At 41.1% G+C, this 17,189-nt stretch overlaps 1 protein-coding gene across 7 annotated transcripts in view; it reads right to left on the reverse strand.

Moving 5' to 3' along the window:
- KIF13B (kinesin family member 13B) overlaps window positions 1–17,189 on the reverse strand; it is a 210,455-nt gene that overhangs the window by 13,727 nt on the left and 179,539 nt on the right. For 4 of the 7 annotated variants that reach the window (XM_055295848.2, XM_055295847.2, XM_063610804.1 and 1 more), the window contains exon 37: window positions 16,558–16,691. In XM_055295848.2, coding sequence (XP_055151823.2) covers window positions 16,558–16,691 — 134 coding nt within the window. Of the gene's footprint in view, window positions 1–3,623; window positions 4,768–8,967; window positions 9,085–16,557; window positions 16,692–17,189 lie in introns of those variants that run through there. The other 3 variants (XM_063610806.1, XM_063610805.1, XR_010113936.1) reach the window with 2 other exon arrangements.

Below are 17,189 nucleotides of genomic sequence, written 5' to 3' on the forward strand. Positions count from 1 at the left end.
TCCCCATCAAGCTACCAATAAATAGAACAGGTGTGACTTTCTTCACAGAATTGGAAAAAACTACTTTAAAGTTCATATGGAACCAAAAAAGAGCCTGCATCACCAAGTCAATCCTAAGCCAAAAGAACAAAGCTGGAGGCATCATGCTACCTGACTTCAAACTATACTACAAGGCTACAGTAACCAAAACAGCATGGTACTGGTACCAAAACAGAGATATAGATCAATGGAACAGAACAGAGCCCTCAGAAATAATGCCACATATCTACAACTATCTGATCTTTGACAAACCTGACAAAAAAAGCAATGGGGAAAGGATTCCCTATTTAATAAATGGTGCTGGGAAAACTGGCTAGCCATATGTAGAAAGCTGAAACTGGATCCCTTCCTTACACCTTATACAAAAATTAATTCAAGATGGATTAAAGACTTAAATGTTATACCTAAAACCATAAAAACCCTAGAAGAAAACCTAGGCATTACCATTCAGGACATAGGCACGGGCAAGGATTTCATGTCTAAAACACCAAAAGCAATGGCAACAAAAGCCAAAATTGACAAATGGGATCTAATTAAACTAAAGAGCTTCTGCACAGCAAAAGAAACTACCATCAGAGTGAACACACAACCTACAAAATGGGAGAAGATTTTCACAACCTACTCATCTGACAAAGGGCTAATATCCAGAATCTACAATGAACTCAAACAAATTTACAAGAAAAAAAACAAACAACCCCATCAAAAAGTGGGCGAAGGACATGAACAGACACTTCTCAAAAGAAGACATTTATGCAGCCAAAAAACACACGCAAAAATGCTCATCATCACTGGCCATCAGAGAAATGCAAATCAAAACCACAATGAGATACCATCTCACACCAGTTAGAATGGCCATCATTAAAAAGTCAGGAAACAACAGGTGCTGGAGAGGATGTGGAGAAATAGGAACACTTTTACACTGTTGGTGGGACTGTAAACTAGTTCAACCATTGTGGAAGTCAGTGTGGCGATTCCTCAGGGATCTAGAACTAGAAATACCATTTGACCCAGCCATCCCATTACTGGGTATATACCCAAAGGACTATAAATTATGCTGCTATAAAGACACATGCACATTTATGTTTATTGCGGCACTATTCACAAGAGCAAAGACTTGGAACCAACCCAAATGTCCAACAACGATAGACTGGATTAAGAAAATGTGGCACATTTACACCATGGAATACTATGCAGCCATAAAAAATGATGAGTTCATGTCCTTTGTAGGGACATGGATGAAACCAGAAACCATCATTCTCAGTAAACTATCACAAGGACAAAAAACCAAACACTGCATGTTCTCACTCATAGGTGGGAATTTGAACAATGAGAACACATGGACACAGGAAGGGGAACATCACACTCTGGGGACTGTTGTGGGGTCGGGGGAGGGGGGAAGGATAGCATTAGGAGATACACCTAATGTTAAATGACGAGTTAATGGGTGCAGCACACCAACATGGCACATGTATACGTATGTAACAAACCTACACATTGTGCACATGTACCCTAAAACTTAAAGTATAATAATAAAATTTAAAAAAAAGATGAACTACAATAAACTACGTAGCCCCCTTGAAAAAAAAAAAAAAAAAGTTCAGTTCAACAGAGACTGCATCAGGTCCTACCATGCGGCGGGCATGGCAACAGGTGCCTCGGGCAACATCAACATCAGAGGCATGGGCTTTGCTGTCAACAGATGGGCAACCTGATTGGTGGGGAACACATGAGCAAATCACTAAAATGAGGGAATGTGACAGTGGAAGCTTCAAAAGCAGAGAGGAGACCGGGCACTGTGGCTCACATCTATAATCCCAGCAGTTTGGGAGGCTGAGGCAGGAGGATCACCTGAGGTTAGGAGTTTGGGACCAGCCTGGCCAACATGGTGAAACCGTGTCTCTACTTAAAAAAAAAAAAAAAAAAAAAATTAGCAGGGCATGGTGGCAGATGCTTATAATCCCAGCTACTGGGGAGGCCGAGGCAGGAGAATTGATTGAACCTGGGAGGTGGAGGTTGCAGTGAGCCAAGATAGTGCCATTGCATCACTCCAGCCTGGCCAACAATAGCGAAACTCCATCTCAAAAAAAAAAAAAAAAAAGAGGATTCAGAGGAGGAAGGGGTCATAAATAGAACAGGTGTGAATGCCACATGAGGGGGGCTTTTGGCACAGGCCTTGGGTATGAGTTCAGCAACCTTTTTAAGGATGCCAAATATATCCACCAAGAATACTGAAATCGTAACTGTGCCATTGTCCTTCACATGTAATAGCTGAAGTTTTCAAGTGTGTCTGTTTGCACCTTTATGCTCTTCTACATCTCCCCTGTGCAGGCAGTCACCTCCTATTTCAGGGGCTCAAAACATTTCAGATCATAAGTTCATTAATCCTTACGACACATCTGGTAACTATTAATAAAAATGACTGTGAAGTATTTTGCAGCTATAAATATTAAGGAGAAGTCCCATGAGGCAAGTGAATATAATTATCTACATTTCACACTACAGAAACCGAGGCTCAGAGAGCATTTACCTAATGGTTAAATGTATTCATGTTGCCCTGTGAGTGACAGAGATGGAAAAGGACTAAGTTCTCAAGTGCTGGCTGAACCTGCAATCATGCTGTCTACTGAGCGTTGCTGAAACTGAACAGATGAGTAGCTTACAGGCAACAGAACAGCTTAGAAATATTTCAGGGAAAAGGTGCCAGTCACTGCTCTCATCATATTGCACTGTGTTTTAACTCTGGCTTTCACATTCTACATGAACACATGGGAGATGAGGTCAGAATTTCAAAACTTGGAATAAAAGCTGTTTTGGAGACCCCTCTGCCAAGAAGAATAAAATTAACCCCTTGAGCTGACATACAAAATCTCCAAGGGGACACACCTTGCCTTACTTGCTCTACTAGGCCACTCAGAATTCCCTCAATGGATGGCTTTTCCAGAACCTTCCTCACGCCACTCCACCCCCGTGGAATCGTGTTCCACCTAGTGAATACCGATTCATTTGTAAGTCTCTGCTCATGCATGATCGAATTCTCCTGCAACTGCAGGGAGCAGTGCCCACTGGCTTCGCTGTGTCATCTGCAGACACTCACACGTGACGGTATCTACATCACCCTGCACTGTCTCTTCATCTGCTTTTGTGGCTCTAAAGGGGCTTCTCTAAACTTCAGGCTCTTGGAAGGAGACAGACTACAGCTCATTCATCCTTGTATTTCCTTACATAAAACAGTAGCTCAGTGTTTGTTGAATGAACAAATGCATAAATTACTTAGCAAGTGACCTAAAGAAGACTAAATTGTACAGTTACATAGGAATGTGGGAAAGAACAGACTCTGAAATGTGGGCATCAGGGGAGGTAAAGGCGAAAAGAGGTCCCAGTTGAAGCAAAAAAATAGTCACTTCAGAACTTCCCCAACACTGAATTTTCTGATGCATACTTTTTCTTGTTTGAAAATAAACCTTTCATGGCTAACAATCACCCCTTACCCTGAATTTCAAAAATTCTTAAATGTCATTTTTTAATGATGCTTAAACTAATACAATCCTCTAAGTCTTGTTTTAAACACTAACCAATGACTTAAATCCAAGTATAGAAAATTACTTTTTAATGGAATATACAAGACATGTAAGATTTATTTTTGTTACAAATAGCTAGTAGCCAATCTTTCATTTTCCTGCTGCTGAAGTGTGAAAAACCTGAGAAGCAAAAGGAAGCAGAGCTAGGACATATAAGGAAACACCTGCTAATCTCCAAAAATGTTCCGATAAAAGTAACATACAATGGATACAAATCAGACACTGTGTGCAGTGGCTCTCGCGCCTGCAATCCCAGCACTTTGGGAGGCTGAGGCAGGAGGATCACTTGAGCCTAGGAGTTCGAGACCAGCCTGGAAAACATGGAGAAACTCCATCTCTACAAAAATTAAATTAGCTGGGCGTGGTGGTGCACACCTATAGTCCGAACTACTTGGGAGCTGAGAATTGCTTGAGCCCAGAAGGTCGAGGCTGCAGTAAGCCATGATCACGCCACTGCAATCCACCTTGGGTGACAGAGTGAGACCCAGTCTCAAAAAAAAAAAAAAAAAAAAACAAAAAAAACAAACATTAAACCTCAGCAATAATCTAATCAATAGAAACACTTTTCTAAGGTTGTCCTGACCAGCGGCCTGGAAGAGAGGAAAATGAAGAGTTCTGGGAGGTGAGCGGGGAGAACGTGTCCAGCCCTGGCCTGGAGCCTGTGAACCAGCCTCCGGCATGTGAGGCCTTCAGTGACCGGGACATGTGGCCACTCTGTGCGCCTGGAGGCTCCAGACCCTGACAGGCTGATCTGGATAGAATACGTGAGCCATAACGGCACCAGCACTTTTGTCCATCTGGCAGGTATAGTTATTTTAAATGCATGGCTTGGCATTCTAACTTTTGTGTAAAAACCTGATCACCTCTGGGCTTCCACACCTATCTGCAAGCGGGTGATCCCATCCACATGAATTCTCTAAGCGGCGTCACCGGGGAAGCAGGCTGGTGGCTGCCGACCCTGGAGCCACTGTGCCCCTGCCTGCCACATGCCCCTCCAAGCAGTGCCTTGAAGGACTCAACACCAGAAGGCGACCGTGGGTTTCTGACCCACGTAACAATCCCTGCTGAGGCTTCTACCCACACTCGAATAGCATCTTCTAACTCCATTCTCTTCAAATCCACTTTCCAAACTGCAGCCGGAGGGAGCTTTCTGAAAAACAAAAGTGACCATGTCGCTCTCCACCTTGCAGCTGCCAGGGTTTCCCACTGCAGCAGACAGGGAAATGCTGGCAGGTCCTGCATGGTGTATTTCTGCAGCTCGATCCGTCCCTCCTGCAAATGCTCTACTGATTCATTCATTCCACAAATACAATGACTTGGTTACTCTTAATCACTGTCAGTGAAATCTCTTATGGTCACATTTGAGCATTTAACCGTGCTTTCTCAATGGAAAGCTCAGTTCTGCCACTCCCGAGGCTCTGTAACCTGAGACAGGTGTGCACCCTCCCCGTTTCCCCAACAGGGCAGCAGCCCTGAAATGGCAGCCACCAGCCACTGGTGGTGACCCAGCACTGAGAATGAGGCTAATGTGACTCAGAAAGTCCATTTTCTATTTTAACTAATAAAGTATAAACTTAAACACTGAAATGCTTTTAAGTATGTTTAGAACAGCCTCGGCATGTGGGTCTGCTTTTTCAACCATAAATTTTATGAATTCTAAATGCAGATCAAGTATTTCCGACGGAACTTTAGTGTCTGAATTGCAATGTGCTAGAAATGTAAAATACACACCTGATTTCAAGGACTTTGTACAGAAAGAAGGATGGGAATATCTCAATCTTTTTTTATACTACAGTTGATATGACAGTATTTTCAATACACTAGGTTAAACAAATGTTATTAAAATTAATCTGACCTGTATTCTTTTTACTTCCTTAAACGTGGCTACTAGGAAATTGTAAGTTACATACACGGCTCGCATTATATACCTATTGCATGGTGCTTGTCTAACTCAGTCTTGTTGAGATGGCGCATTAAAATTCCTGGTGTGGCGCCAGGTACACTGGAAGCTCTCGGCACATTTGTAAAGTACTTCATTGGAATTTTGTGTCTGGTCTTCCTAGATATTTCTAAGTTGGCTTACTAAAAGTACATTTTTAAACAGTCAATAATTTCATCTGATCTAGAAATCACAAGTTTCGAATTAACTGAATCAGTCCCAAAGTCATTCATTCCAGGATGAATTCCATTTTCTTTCAAACAAAGAACCTAAGATTTCATTAATTTACTCATTCGCAAATATGTACCAGGTACCTACTACATTCTAAAGATTGTGGTAGGCACTGGGGATGCAGTGTGAGCAAAACTAGTCCCTGTGTTCCTCAAAACTAGGCACTCAAGGTCTAACAATTATATTCCTATTTAATTTCAGTTACACAAAAAAATTAAAAGGCCTATTTTTCCTATCAACAAGTAAATTATTTTATCACTGGATATAAGTGAATGACACCATTCATGTGGTCTATAAGACATCAGATATGTGTTATAGTCTGACTTTCTAAGTATTATATAAATAAAATCTTAAATACTAATATTTCCAGAGTTACCGGAAAAGACATTGCTTCTGATTTTTAGTATCTAGCCAGTTTACTTTAAAAACTTCTACATAACAGCCTAGGCAACATACCAAGGCCTCATTTTTACAAAAAAATTTTGTTTAATTAGCCAGGCATGGTAGCACACTCCTGTGGTCCCAGCTACTCGAGAGGCTGAGACAGGAGCATCACTTGCGCCCAGGAGTTAGAGGATGCAGTGAGCTATGATCACATCACTGCACTCCAGCCTGGGCAACAGAGCAAGACCTTCTCAGAAAAAAAAATATTAAAAAAAATAAAACTTCTACATAATACTTAAAACTGATTTAACATTCATATAAGAAAATTATACATATATATTTTAAAAGAAATTAACGCTCACTTCATCCAAAATGAGTTATTAGTTTTTCAAATGTCCGTGAAGGATTAAGGATGCTTAAAGCATGTTTGCGAATCTAAACACTTTAAAAATAGGGTCTTGTTGGGTGATATGGCTCACACACACAATCCCAGCACTTTGGGAGGCTGAGGCAGGAGGATTGCTTGAGCACAGCAATTCAAGACCAGCCTGTGTGACATAGGGAGACCCCGTCTCTACAAAATCAAAATTTAAAAATTAGCCAGCCATGGTGGTATGCACCTGTAGTCTCAGCTACTTGGGAGGCTGAGATGGGAGGATTACTTGAGCCCAGGAGGTCAAAGCTGCAATAAACCATGATCACACCACTGCACTCCAACCTGGGCAACAGAGCAAGACCCTGTCTAAAAAAAAAGTCTTCATCCAGCTTGTCACCAGCTTAATATGCCCTACGAAATAAGAAATGGCTTTTACATTCTTAATGATTGAAATAAATCAAAAGAATATTTCATAACATAAAAATTATGTAAAATTCAAATTTCAGGTTATCAAGTTTTACTGGAACACAGTCAGACTCATTTGTTTAATACTGTCTATGGCTAGTTTTGACAGAGACCACATGGCATGCAAATACTAAAATATTTACAATCTGTCCCTTTATAAAATAAAGTATGGCAACACTTGGTCTAGAGAATAAAATGAAGCCCATTCCTAAAAAATGGCTGGCAGATGCACCTCTTCAATCGACTTCTTTACTGCCTCAGAAATCCTCTTACTTGCTGAAGGGAATTTTAGTTGTATTTCATTATTTTTCAGATCAGCTACTAAACCTGATTGTGAAGACAACTCTGACATCTCTAAGTATGTCCACTATATTACCTACAAATGCCTGGGGCAAGGCGAGACAGCACAATGCTGCAATTCTGGAAAACTAAAAGTGATAAGAGTCTTATAACGATGACAGGAGTGCCTAAAAACTCCTCCCTAAACTAAACAGAAATCAGTTGCCCTGAATTTTTTTAAAAAAACTCTTTGTTAACTCCAGAACAAATGAAATACAGCATACTGTATCTATAGCTGCTTAAGATGGGTGGTATTAAACTACAGAGAAAATGCTCATATATGTTATTTTTTAAATAACCTGAAAGTTTAAGAAAAATGAACGCTGGGAACAAGGCCTAGATGTGTTTTTGTTTGTTTTTTAAGATGGAGTCTCGCTCTGTCACCCAGGTTGGAGTGCGGTGGTGCGATCTTGGTTCACTGCAACCTCCGCCTCCCGGGTTCAAGCGATTCTCCTACCTCACCCTCCCGAGTAGCTGGGATTACAGGCACCCGCCACCACGCCCAGCTAATTCTTGTATTTCTTTCAGTAGAGATGGGGTTTCACTGTATTGGCCAGGCTGGTCTCAAACTCCTGATCTCGTGATCCGCCCGCCTCGGCCTCCCAAAGTGGTGGGATTACAAGTGTGAGCCGCCGCGCCCGGCAGTGTTTTCTTCTTTTAGTTAGGATGTTGAACCTTTACTTGAGACACAAGGATACGTGTTTATATAACTCATTTAATCAAAGAAGTACGGCTAGCTCAAAACATCATCCTTGTGTACAAGGCAAGAGTTAGTATTTGTGCTTGTTTCTCCCTGTTTTATATAAGGAAGAATCACAGTAATGGAAGATGGATAATTATACAGACATCTTTTCAATTAACATCAGAGATGGACTGGGGGGTGCTCTTTCTACACAAGCCTTTATCTACCTACCACACGTGAGGCTATGTTGAAATAGGAGAAAAATATCCCTGCTGTTGATAAGGCAGCCCTAACCAAAACGGACAGACACATAAATCAAGACAGGCCAGCAATGCGACTGTGCTTTTGATAGTGGAAATTAAATCTGACCATTAACTCTTTAATTCTCCAGATTCATCAAAGATGCCATTTACAGTTCCTAACTTTGAAGTACATAAATAGCTTCATCTGAACACAAACTTCTAGATACATGAAAAAAAGCTATTATGCCAAATTAATTCAATCTAACTAATTAGAGAGCAGGAAGTTCCTTCAATTATTTTATGTGCTGTCTGAGAAACACACTTGAATATGAGTACAGATTTCATTAATTGCAGTTCATTATTTTCCAGATTAGTTACTAAACTTGCATCAGAAGGTCAAAGACAGCAATTTTGTCAGCTGCCACCTCTTTCAGTGTAGTATTTTTGCATTTCTGGAACTCAGACAGAAATTGATTACAAACAAAAACAAATCTCCATAAAAATGAGAAACATAAGTCCTTATGAGTATGTTCAAACCAAAAGATCTTGTAAATTATAAGAATATCTTTGTTTTTAAACTTTCTAAATAAAGTGTTGACTTTTGTCTTACAAAAAAAGATCCAGGCACCTTTTCATTTCCATTTGATAAACAATATTAAGATAAAGTAACAGGAAAATAATAACATCTTCACCTGAGAACCTGCTGATTCCAAAGAACAGGTTAATAAGCATCCAGGTTTTCATTAAAGCTTCTCTGCAGTTATGGGTCTGTGTATCTTTGCATGAGGGAGGGAACTGAACATTCTTATCTGAAAATGTCAAGGACACTCTAATTAAAAGTATTTTTTGATAATAATCATTCCTTCACTACACAACTTGTACCTCTTTTCCACTTAACATAACAAAATATAAGGAATGACTGGTAAAAACAGGACCCATTCTATTCCTCAGTCCTTACCTGGATTATTTTATATTCTCATAAACTTTCTGTTTTTATTTTTGAGATAGGTGTGTGTCACCACACCCATATAATTTTTTTTTTAATTTTTAGTAGAGACAGGGGTCTTGTTATGTTGCCCAGGCTGGTCTCAAACTCTTGAGCTCAAGTGATCTGCCTGCCTTGGCCTCCCAAAGTGCTGAGATAAAGGTGTGAGCCACTGCACCCAGTCTAACTTCCTGTTTTTAGGTAACAGAAATTCCTATTATTTTATTATTATTATTTTTTAAAGAGAGCCAGGCTGGGATGGGAGGATCCCTTGAGCCCAAGAGGTTGAGGCCACAGTGAGCTGTGACAGCATCATTGCACTCCAGCCTGGGCGACAGAACAAGAGCCTGTCTCAAAAAAAAAAAAAAAAAAAAAAAAGAGTACCTTGCTATCTATAAACCATTTTCCCACTGTCAGCTGTCACCATTCTGTTAATTTCATTTCTATGGCCCTAGGACCCTCCACTGCTTTAGCAAAACCATCCCTAACAATCCTTCCCCTCCTTGGTGCTGGTATCCCTTGAATGCTTACATAGTCAGCTCTCTCAGTCATTGTTTGGTGAAGCTATAAATAACTCCTTTAATCCTTCCTCATAAATCATTTTTGATGTTATTCTCTGAAACAATTCCAACTGGTCACTGCATTTCTAGTAGTAATAAATCCAGAACCAAGTACAGTAATCTAAGTGTCATCTAATAATATCAAAGAGAGCCCAGGTTGGGGGCTGGGGTTTTGTTTAGATAGGAATAGTGTGAGTTTCTGCATCATTACAACTGTTCAGAGAAGTTGTAAGTCTCCAAGCTAAACTGGAATAAAAACATATGTGGGTGACTGAGGCAGGAGGATTACTTGAGGCCAGGAGTTTGAGACCTGTCTCAATTTAAAAAAAATTTTTTTTTTAATTAGCCAGGCATCATCTCACACGCCTTTAGTCCCAGCTACTTGGGAGGCTGAGGTTAGAGGATCACCTGAGCCAAGGAGTTCAAGGCAGCAGTAAGCGATCATTGCACCACTGCACTCCAGCCTGAGTGACAAGCAAGACCTAGTTTCAAATAATAAAATAAAATAAAAAAGCAGTTTCAGTCTCTTTCATGACAGGTGGGAAATGGGAGACAAACGGTTTCAGGAAGTGTGTTATTAAACATGACCTGCTCGGTTTCCATGTCGATCCCCAAACCATTCGGGGTGTTTTGTTTTTGTGCTGTTTCACATTATAACCCTTAAGTGACATTAACTATCTAAGTCTTTATGCCATATTAGTATCACTATTTCCCCCTTCCTATATTGTACTATTGATCCAGATTCCTTTTAGGCATATGAATGGACCTGTATTTTTCTGGACTTTATCTTGATGTTATCTAAACATTTAAATATCTGATACTGCTTATTTTACAATCATTTAATGGTCAAAGACTATTGAAATTGGTGCACTAACAGGCACTAGCAAATAAAAATAAAGCACAAGACTCAAAACAGAGAGGAAGGTTCCTGGTACTTGTGTATTTCTTTAAGGTGCTGCGAAGTACAGCACGGGATGCCTCACGCAGAGCCGTAGCCACGCCAGTGTGTGCGCAGGGCAGTCCAGCCACTGTCATCAACATCCACTCTGCTTCAGGCTTACTCGACTGGTGACACAGAGGAAGGCCCTGGCTGCAGGGCCACTTTATTTCCATAATGTATATAACACAGTCTCCCACAAACTCTTTGGTAGAAAGAGGGAGAAGTGCGGAGTGGAGAAGGTAGTTACCGGCTACCTGGAACTGAAATGCGTTGGTCTGTCTCTCTGTGGCTTGACAAGTGATGTCTACTTCCGGGTACAGAGCTCTGCCTTAGGCCTTATTATGTTCAATATTTCAATAGTCTCAAATGTAGAGATTACAGCTTTAGAAGTGTGGACAGCCAGAATGTATGCATTTTAAAAAAAATTACTCAGAAAGATCTTGATATCCTGGGAATGTTAAAACAACATCAAAGATAAAAAATTCTAAGAATGAATCTGAAGTTCCTCATTATTTTCACACATCAATTAGTCCACATAATAAAAGAGAAGTAGTACAGTGACAAGAGGATCAACAGACAAAAAACCTGGTGATGTTACCAGACCAACAGCACAATGAGCTAACACCTTTCAAAAACGAGCCCAACCAAGCGCAGTTCTATGCTGCGTCAGTAGAGGCCATCATTTAGATGAGGAAGGAAACACTTCCACCATTTGCAAGCCCAGGGGGAACTCTCTCATTTCTGGACTCCTCACTTTAGGGAGGACCCTGGCGAGACAACTGTAGAATGACGAAGTATTTCCCAGATGAGATGTGGGAGACTCATCTAGAGCTGTTAAGACGGGGGAGGTCTGAGAGAACAAAGATCCTAAGAGAGCTATCATCACGCCACTGCACTCCAGTCTGGCCAACAGAGCGAGACCTTGTCACAAAAAAAAATTAAAAAAAGGAAAATAAAACTTCTACATAATAATAAACTTATTCAAATATTTATATAAGAAGATTATATATATATATATTTTGGCTAGGCACAGTGGTTCACACCTGTAATCCCAGCACTTTGGGAGGCCAAGGCAGGCGGCGGATCATGACATCAAGAGATCAAGACCATCCTGGCCAACATGGTGAAACCCTGTCTTGTCTCTACTAAAAATACAAAAATTAGCTGGGCATGGTGGCAGGTGCCTGTAATCCCGGCTACTCGGGAAGCTGAGGCAGGAGAATCGCTTGAACCTGGGAGACAGAGGTCGCAGTGAGCTGAGATTGCACCATTGTACTCCAGCCTGGGCGACAGAGGGAGACTCCATCTCAAAAAAAAAAAAAATTATATATTTTAAAGGCTGTAATACTCACTTCATCCAAAATGATGGTTATTAGTTTTTCAAGTGCCCATGAAGGATTAAAGATGCTTACTTAAAGGATATCTGCTAATCTGAACACCTTAAAAATAGGGTCTTGCTGGGCAGGGTGGCTCACATACACAATCCTGGCTTACATATACAATCTTCCCCACTCCCTTTACTTCCTGGTAAGAACAAACTCTGAGGCAAAGACTGGTTGATTATCTTGTTCCTGTAGGACCCCCAGGAGAGGGAGTAGAGATTGTTTTAAAAGTCCAAACTTCACATTGTAGGTGTCAAATCTGATTTTCAAGTGCATGGAACTCCCATTATAACAAAGATTACTATTTTTAAAAAATGAGGAACACTACAGGAGTCTAGCCAATACAGTATTTTTCTTCTTCCTGTTATTTGCAATTCCACAGGCACTAAAATGCCCTTTTTCAAAGATGAAACACACTTCAGAATACAACAAGTGAAAGCATAAAGCATATTCAAAGCATATTTAAAGTATGCTTCACTTGTTGTACCCTGAAGTGTGACCCAAGTGAGAAAAACAGTTTTCTTGACATTATCATCTACAATTCTAATTTATTTCTCACAGAGCTTTAGTAGAGATGGTCAGTGAAAATGAGATAACCAAGAGCATCTCTGATCAACTAAATCCAAAATGAAAAGCTAAGATTTCTCTCTTCTTTGGAAATGTTCTTTAGCACTTCCACCAACCTAGGAAAGAAGGTTCTTAAATATGTCTTCATCCCTCTAAACCCCACTCAGCCACGCTTCTTTCACCTCTAAGCTGTAAACACAGTCCTGTCTACCACTGAGTAACACTTGGGACCCACAATCTAATAGTACAGTCTGGGCATGGTGGCTCACACCTATAATCCCAGCCACTTGGGATACCAGGAGGGAGGACTTGAGCCCAGGAGTTCGAGACCAACCTGGGCGATACAGCAAGACTCTGTCTCTAAAAATAAAAATTTTTAAAAAGTTAGCTGGGCGTGGTAGAGTGCACTTGTAGTCCTAGCACCTTGGGAGACTGAGGCTGGAGGATTCCTTGAGCCCAGGAGTTCAACGCTGCAGTGAGCTGTCATGGCGCCACTGCACTCCAGACTGGGCAACAGACCAAGATCCTGTCTCTAAAATAATATTATTATAATCTGTTCACATGTCAAACAATAGACATTTTGCATCTTCTATGTACCAGGCACCATTCTGGCACAACAAGCCTTGCCCTCAAGGAATATTGTGGAGAGGGATAATTGATAAACATATAAACCTAACAATAACTCCCAATAAAAAGGTTAGAAATGGGCCAGGTGTGGTGGCTCACGCCTATAATCTCAGCACTTTGGGAGGCTGAGGCGGGTAGATCATTTGAGGTCAGGAATTCGAGACCAACCTGGCCAACGTGGTGAAACCCCATTTCTACTAAAAATACAACAATCAGCCAAGCGTGGCGGCAGGCGCCTGTAATCCCAGCTACTCAGGAGGGGGAGGCAGGAGAATCCCTTGAACCCGGGAAGTGGAGGTGGCAGTGAGCCAAGATTGCACTACTGCACTCCAGCCCGGGCAACAGAGCAAGACTCCATCTCAAAAAAAAAAAAAAAAAAAAAAAAAGAAATGGTAATGTAGTGCCTGCGTGTATGGTGGAAGGTGTTCTGGTGTGGCTGTTCAAGAAAGCCCACTCTAGACTCAGACGTCCTTCCTCGGAGTGGCCTTTCCTGAATGTTCTATGGGAGGCCTTTGGGAAAAGCAGTCTGCGTGGGTGGCAGGGCCAGTGCCAGAGCTCTCCAGACTGAAGGTGCTTTGCATGCTCGTAGGCTAAAAAGGCGGTTTATCTGGCTTAGTACTGGTGAGCGAATAAAGAAGATTCAAGGCCAGGGGACAGGCCCTGCAGGGCACTGTGAGCCACAGTGAGAAATTCACATTTCACTCCTTTCAGTGGCAGACACTGGAAGGTGTCATGCCACTGACGACTGTAGGCTGTGAAAGATCGTTCTGGCTACTGTGTTTAAACAGCTAAAGCCACGGAACTGAATAAGATTTATGCATGGAAGGAAACAGGTTTAAAAGCAAAAAAGAGCACCCCGGTTGGAGCTCTGGGCACTGGATGTAAAGACCTGATGGAATCTACAGCCCCAGGAGAGGATCGAGGACAGAGGAAAGGGAAGCCAGGCGAAGGAAGTTGCACTGAAGCCTGGAGATGTGTTTCCAGCATTATGTTGACACCAAGTCTGCAGGATGAGGACAAGGCAGCGTGGGCAAGGGCGAGCTCCCTGGCCACCCTGAGAAAAGGGAAATGCCTTCCAAGGAGCAGAGTTCTTACAAACCAACTGGAATGTCCTGGCTCTACTACCAGGTATCTTCATCAAGACCAGTTTTAGATTTATATACTTTATATATTTTTATTTTTATTTATTTATTTTGAGACAGAGTCTCACTCTGTCACCCAGGCTGGAGTGCAGTGGCATGATCTTGGCTCACTGCAACCTCTGCCTCCTGAGTTCAAGCGATTCTCATGCCTCATAGCCTCATTCTAATTCTCATAGCTTCCTATGTAGCTATGACTACAGGAGCATGCCTGGCTAATTTTTGTAGTAAACACAGGGTCTCGCCATGTTGGCCAGGCTGGTCTCAAACTCCTGACCTCAGGTGAGCCACCTGCCTTGGCCTCCCAAAGGGCTGGGGTTATAGGTGTGAGCCATCGCACTCAGCCATGTGTTTTATATTTTTATGAAATACAAAGTATTTGTATGCGGCCAGTTTTCCCAAACCTTTGTTCATATGTGCTCAAACAATAAATGAACAGACTGGAGTAAATGAATAAAAATTGCTTAAGAAATCTTCCATATATTTCAAGGTAACCTCTAACCTGGGCATTATAAATTATAGTTATTCTCCAATCACTACATTTGTTTCTAACACATTGTTGTTCCTCTTACATCCAGAGAGAGCTAATCACTCATTGCCAAAACAGTAAGAGCATAAGTAAGTTCTACAGGTAGCAGGTGATGTGACTTGCTACATGGAAAACTGAAAATAGCTTTAAAGGAGAATAGTAATGATGGCAGGCTGACTCCGTGACTTCCAACGTGATTCCAATTTCCTTCAACCTACATGACTGTCTTCACCAAACAGCAACTGAAAACACTGGATAGCAGACTTCACTGAATAAAAATAAGAATCACCACAGGCACTTATAAATGCAGATTACAAGGTCTCTCCAAGTTAGCTATGGGTTCCCAGGGCAGGCCAAGAAACTATTTTTTAAAACAGCTCCCTTGATAAATCTGACAGACAGTTCATGAACCACACTTTGTGAAACAATGATGCAGAAGTTTAGAACTGAATAATATACACACAATAATGACCCACTGGTTCAGTTCTGGTGGATCTCTGGGGAAAAAAAGCACTGGGAAAAATAATCACTGCCTACCTCAGTCCCCACGGGACTTAGCTCCTACGGTCATAGATTCGTTTCAGTAACTCTCAAGCCCCGCCATGTGTCGAAATACAATTTAAACAGCTGCAAAATCTTGGTTTTAATTTTTTCATCTACTGTATGTGTATGCTTATTTATATGCTTATATAAAGCTAGATTTTAAAAAATTACATACCTGCATGGCAGCCTGATAAAACTAATTCCTTCTCCCCTGAATATGCATTCATACACTTAGAAAATTCTTTAGTTAAGTCTCAGACGACTCACCTGGATTACTGCAACTTGAATGTTTAGAAGAACGTGGAGAAGCTGATGTCAAAAGACCTATTTGGACAACAGAACTTGCCCTGTATGTGTTTTTGAATGAGTATAAATAAATCCTCATTTATCATTTTCTGCTGAGTTAACACCTATATAAGGCTGGAAATTGCATTTTCAATGGGGTTCCCATTCACTATTGCATAAGAGCAGCTTCCTGATTGTTTGGAAAACCTTTTCGTGTTTGCTCTAACACTTACCCTAGAGCTGGGTAAAGAGTTTTAAGAAAAAAGGAAGTAAGACAGGTGATCACTTTTCAGTAAAAGAACAGGTTATCCACAGTAAAGAAAACAGAGTTTGAGAGGGAAGGGCACTCATGATATACAATTGTTTGAAAAAACAAATGAAATCAAGAAATAAAAATAGAATTACATTTTCTACTTGGCAATACACAACGCTAAGTGCACTTCATAAATTTTACTACTGTTGCTCTAAGTGATATTACCATAAACCACATTAGCAGTGTCCTTGGCACTGTTTAAAAGCAGAAAGGAGGGAGTGTGTCCGTAAGTTTAAACAGCTCTGTTATCTCTGAGGAGAGTGGAGGAGAAATGACCGACAGCTGTTTCTGGGTTTAAACACCTCGTTTAGCCCCCACCCACAAGGGCACGCCTCCACCTCCAGCTTTGGCGCAACACAGAGTGCTGGTTTATTAGAAAAACGTTCACGGCTGCGTTCTCGGTGCTTTTTACCTGGTGTGCAAGGAGAGACGGTCGCTTGCCCCTCTTCTCATCGCGGACGGGAAAGAGAGACTTGAGGAGCTTTGGCATCTGCGGCACGAAGGATTTGACGGGATTCAAGTAGGATGCTGCAAGGTTACTGAGTCCTGCCCATATTACAGGGGAAAAAGATAAAACAAATACAATTACATAGACATCTTCTCTCCTGTACATTTGACAGACATCACTTGTCAGCAAATCTAACAAAAACCAAAGGTATCCTTAAAAAATATTAGAGAAACACAGTATTATTGTAGTTTACGTAATTTCCCTCAAACATAGTAATGTCCCTTTTTCAATTAAATAGCAGTAACTGGGGTGCTGCCAAAATGCTCTAGTATGCAGTGTTCCTATCAGCATCAGAACAGTAATTCACCTCTATCCTGTCACTAATTGGCAGAAGCATTCACTTCTGCCCAAGAATAAAATGGGATTGATTTTTAAGTCACACTGCCAATGACACAGACGTGTAGCTCTTTGTCTAGACTTTAAGCTCTTTGAAGTCAGGGACTATGTCTTATTCAATCTAATTTCTCATAACTACTGAAGGAAGATGATGAAATTGACCTTTTGGGAAAAGGATAAAGGGTAGTGTTTGAGTTGTC

This window comes from Symphalangus syndactylus, chromosome 10 (assembly GCF_028878055.3).
Source record: "Symphalangus syndactylus isolate Jambi chromosome 10, NHGRI_mSymSyn1-v2.1_pri, whole genome shotgun sequence".
Taxonomy (NCBI): domain Eukaryota; kingdom Metazoa; phylum Chordata; class Mammalia; order Primates; family Hylobatidae; genus Symphalangus; species Symphalangus syndactylus.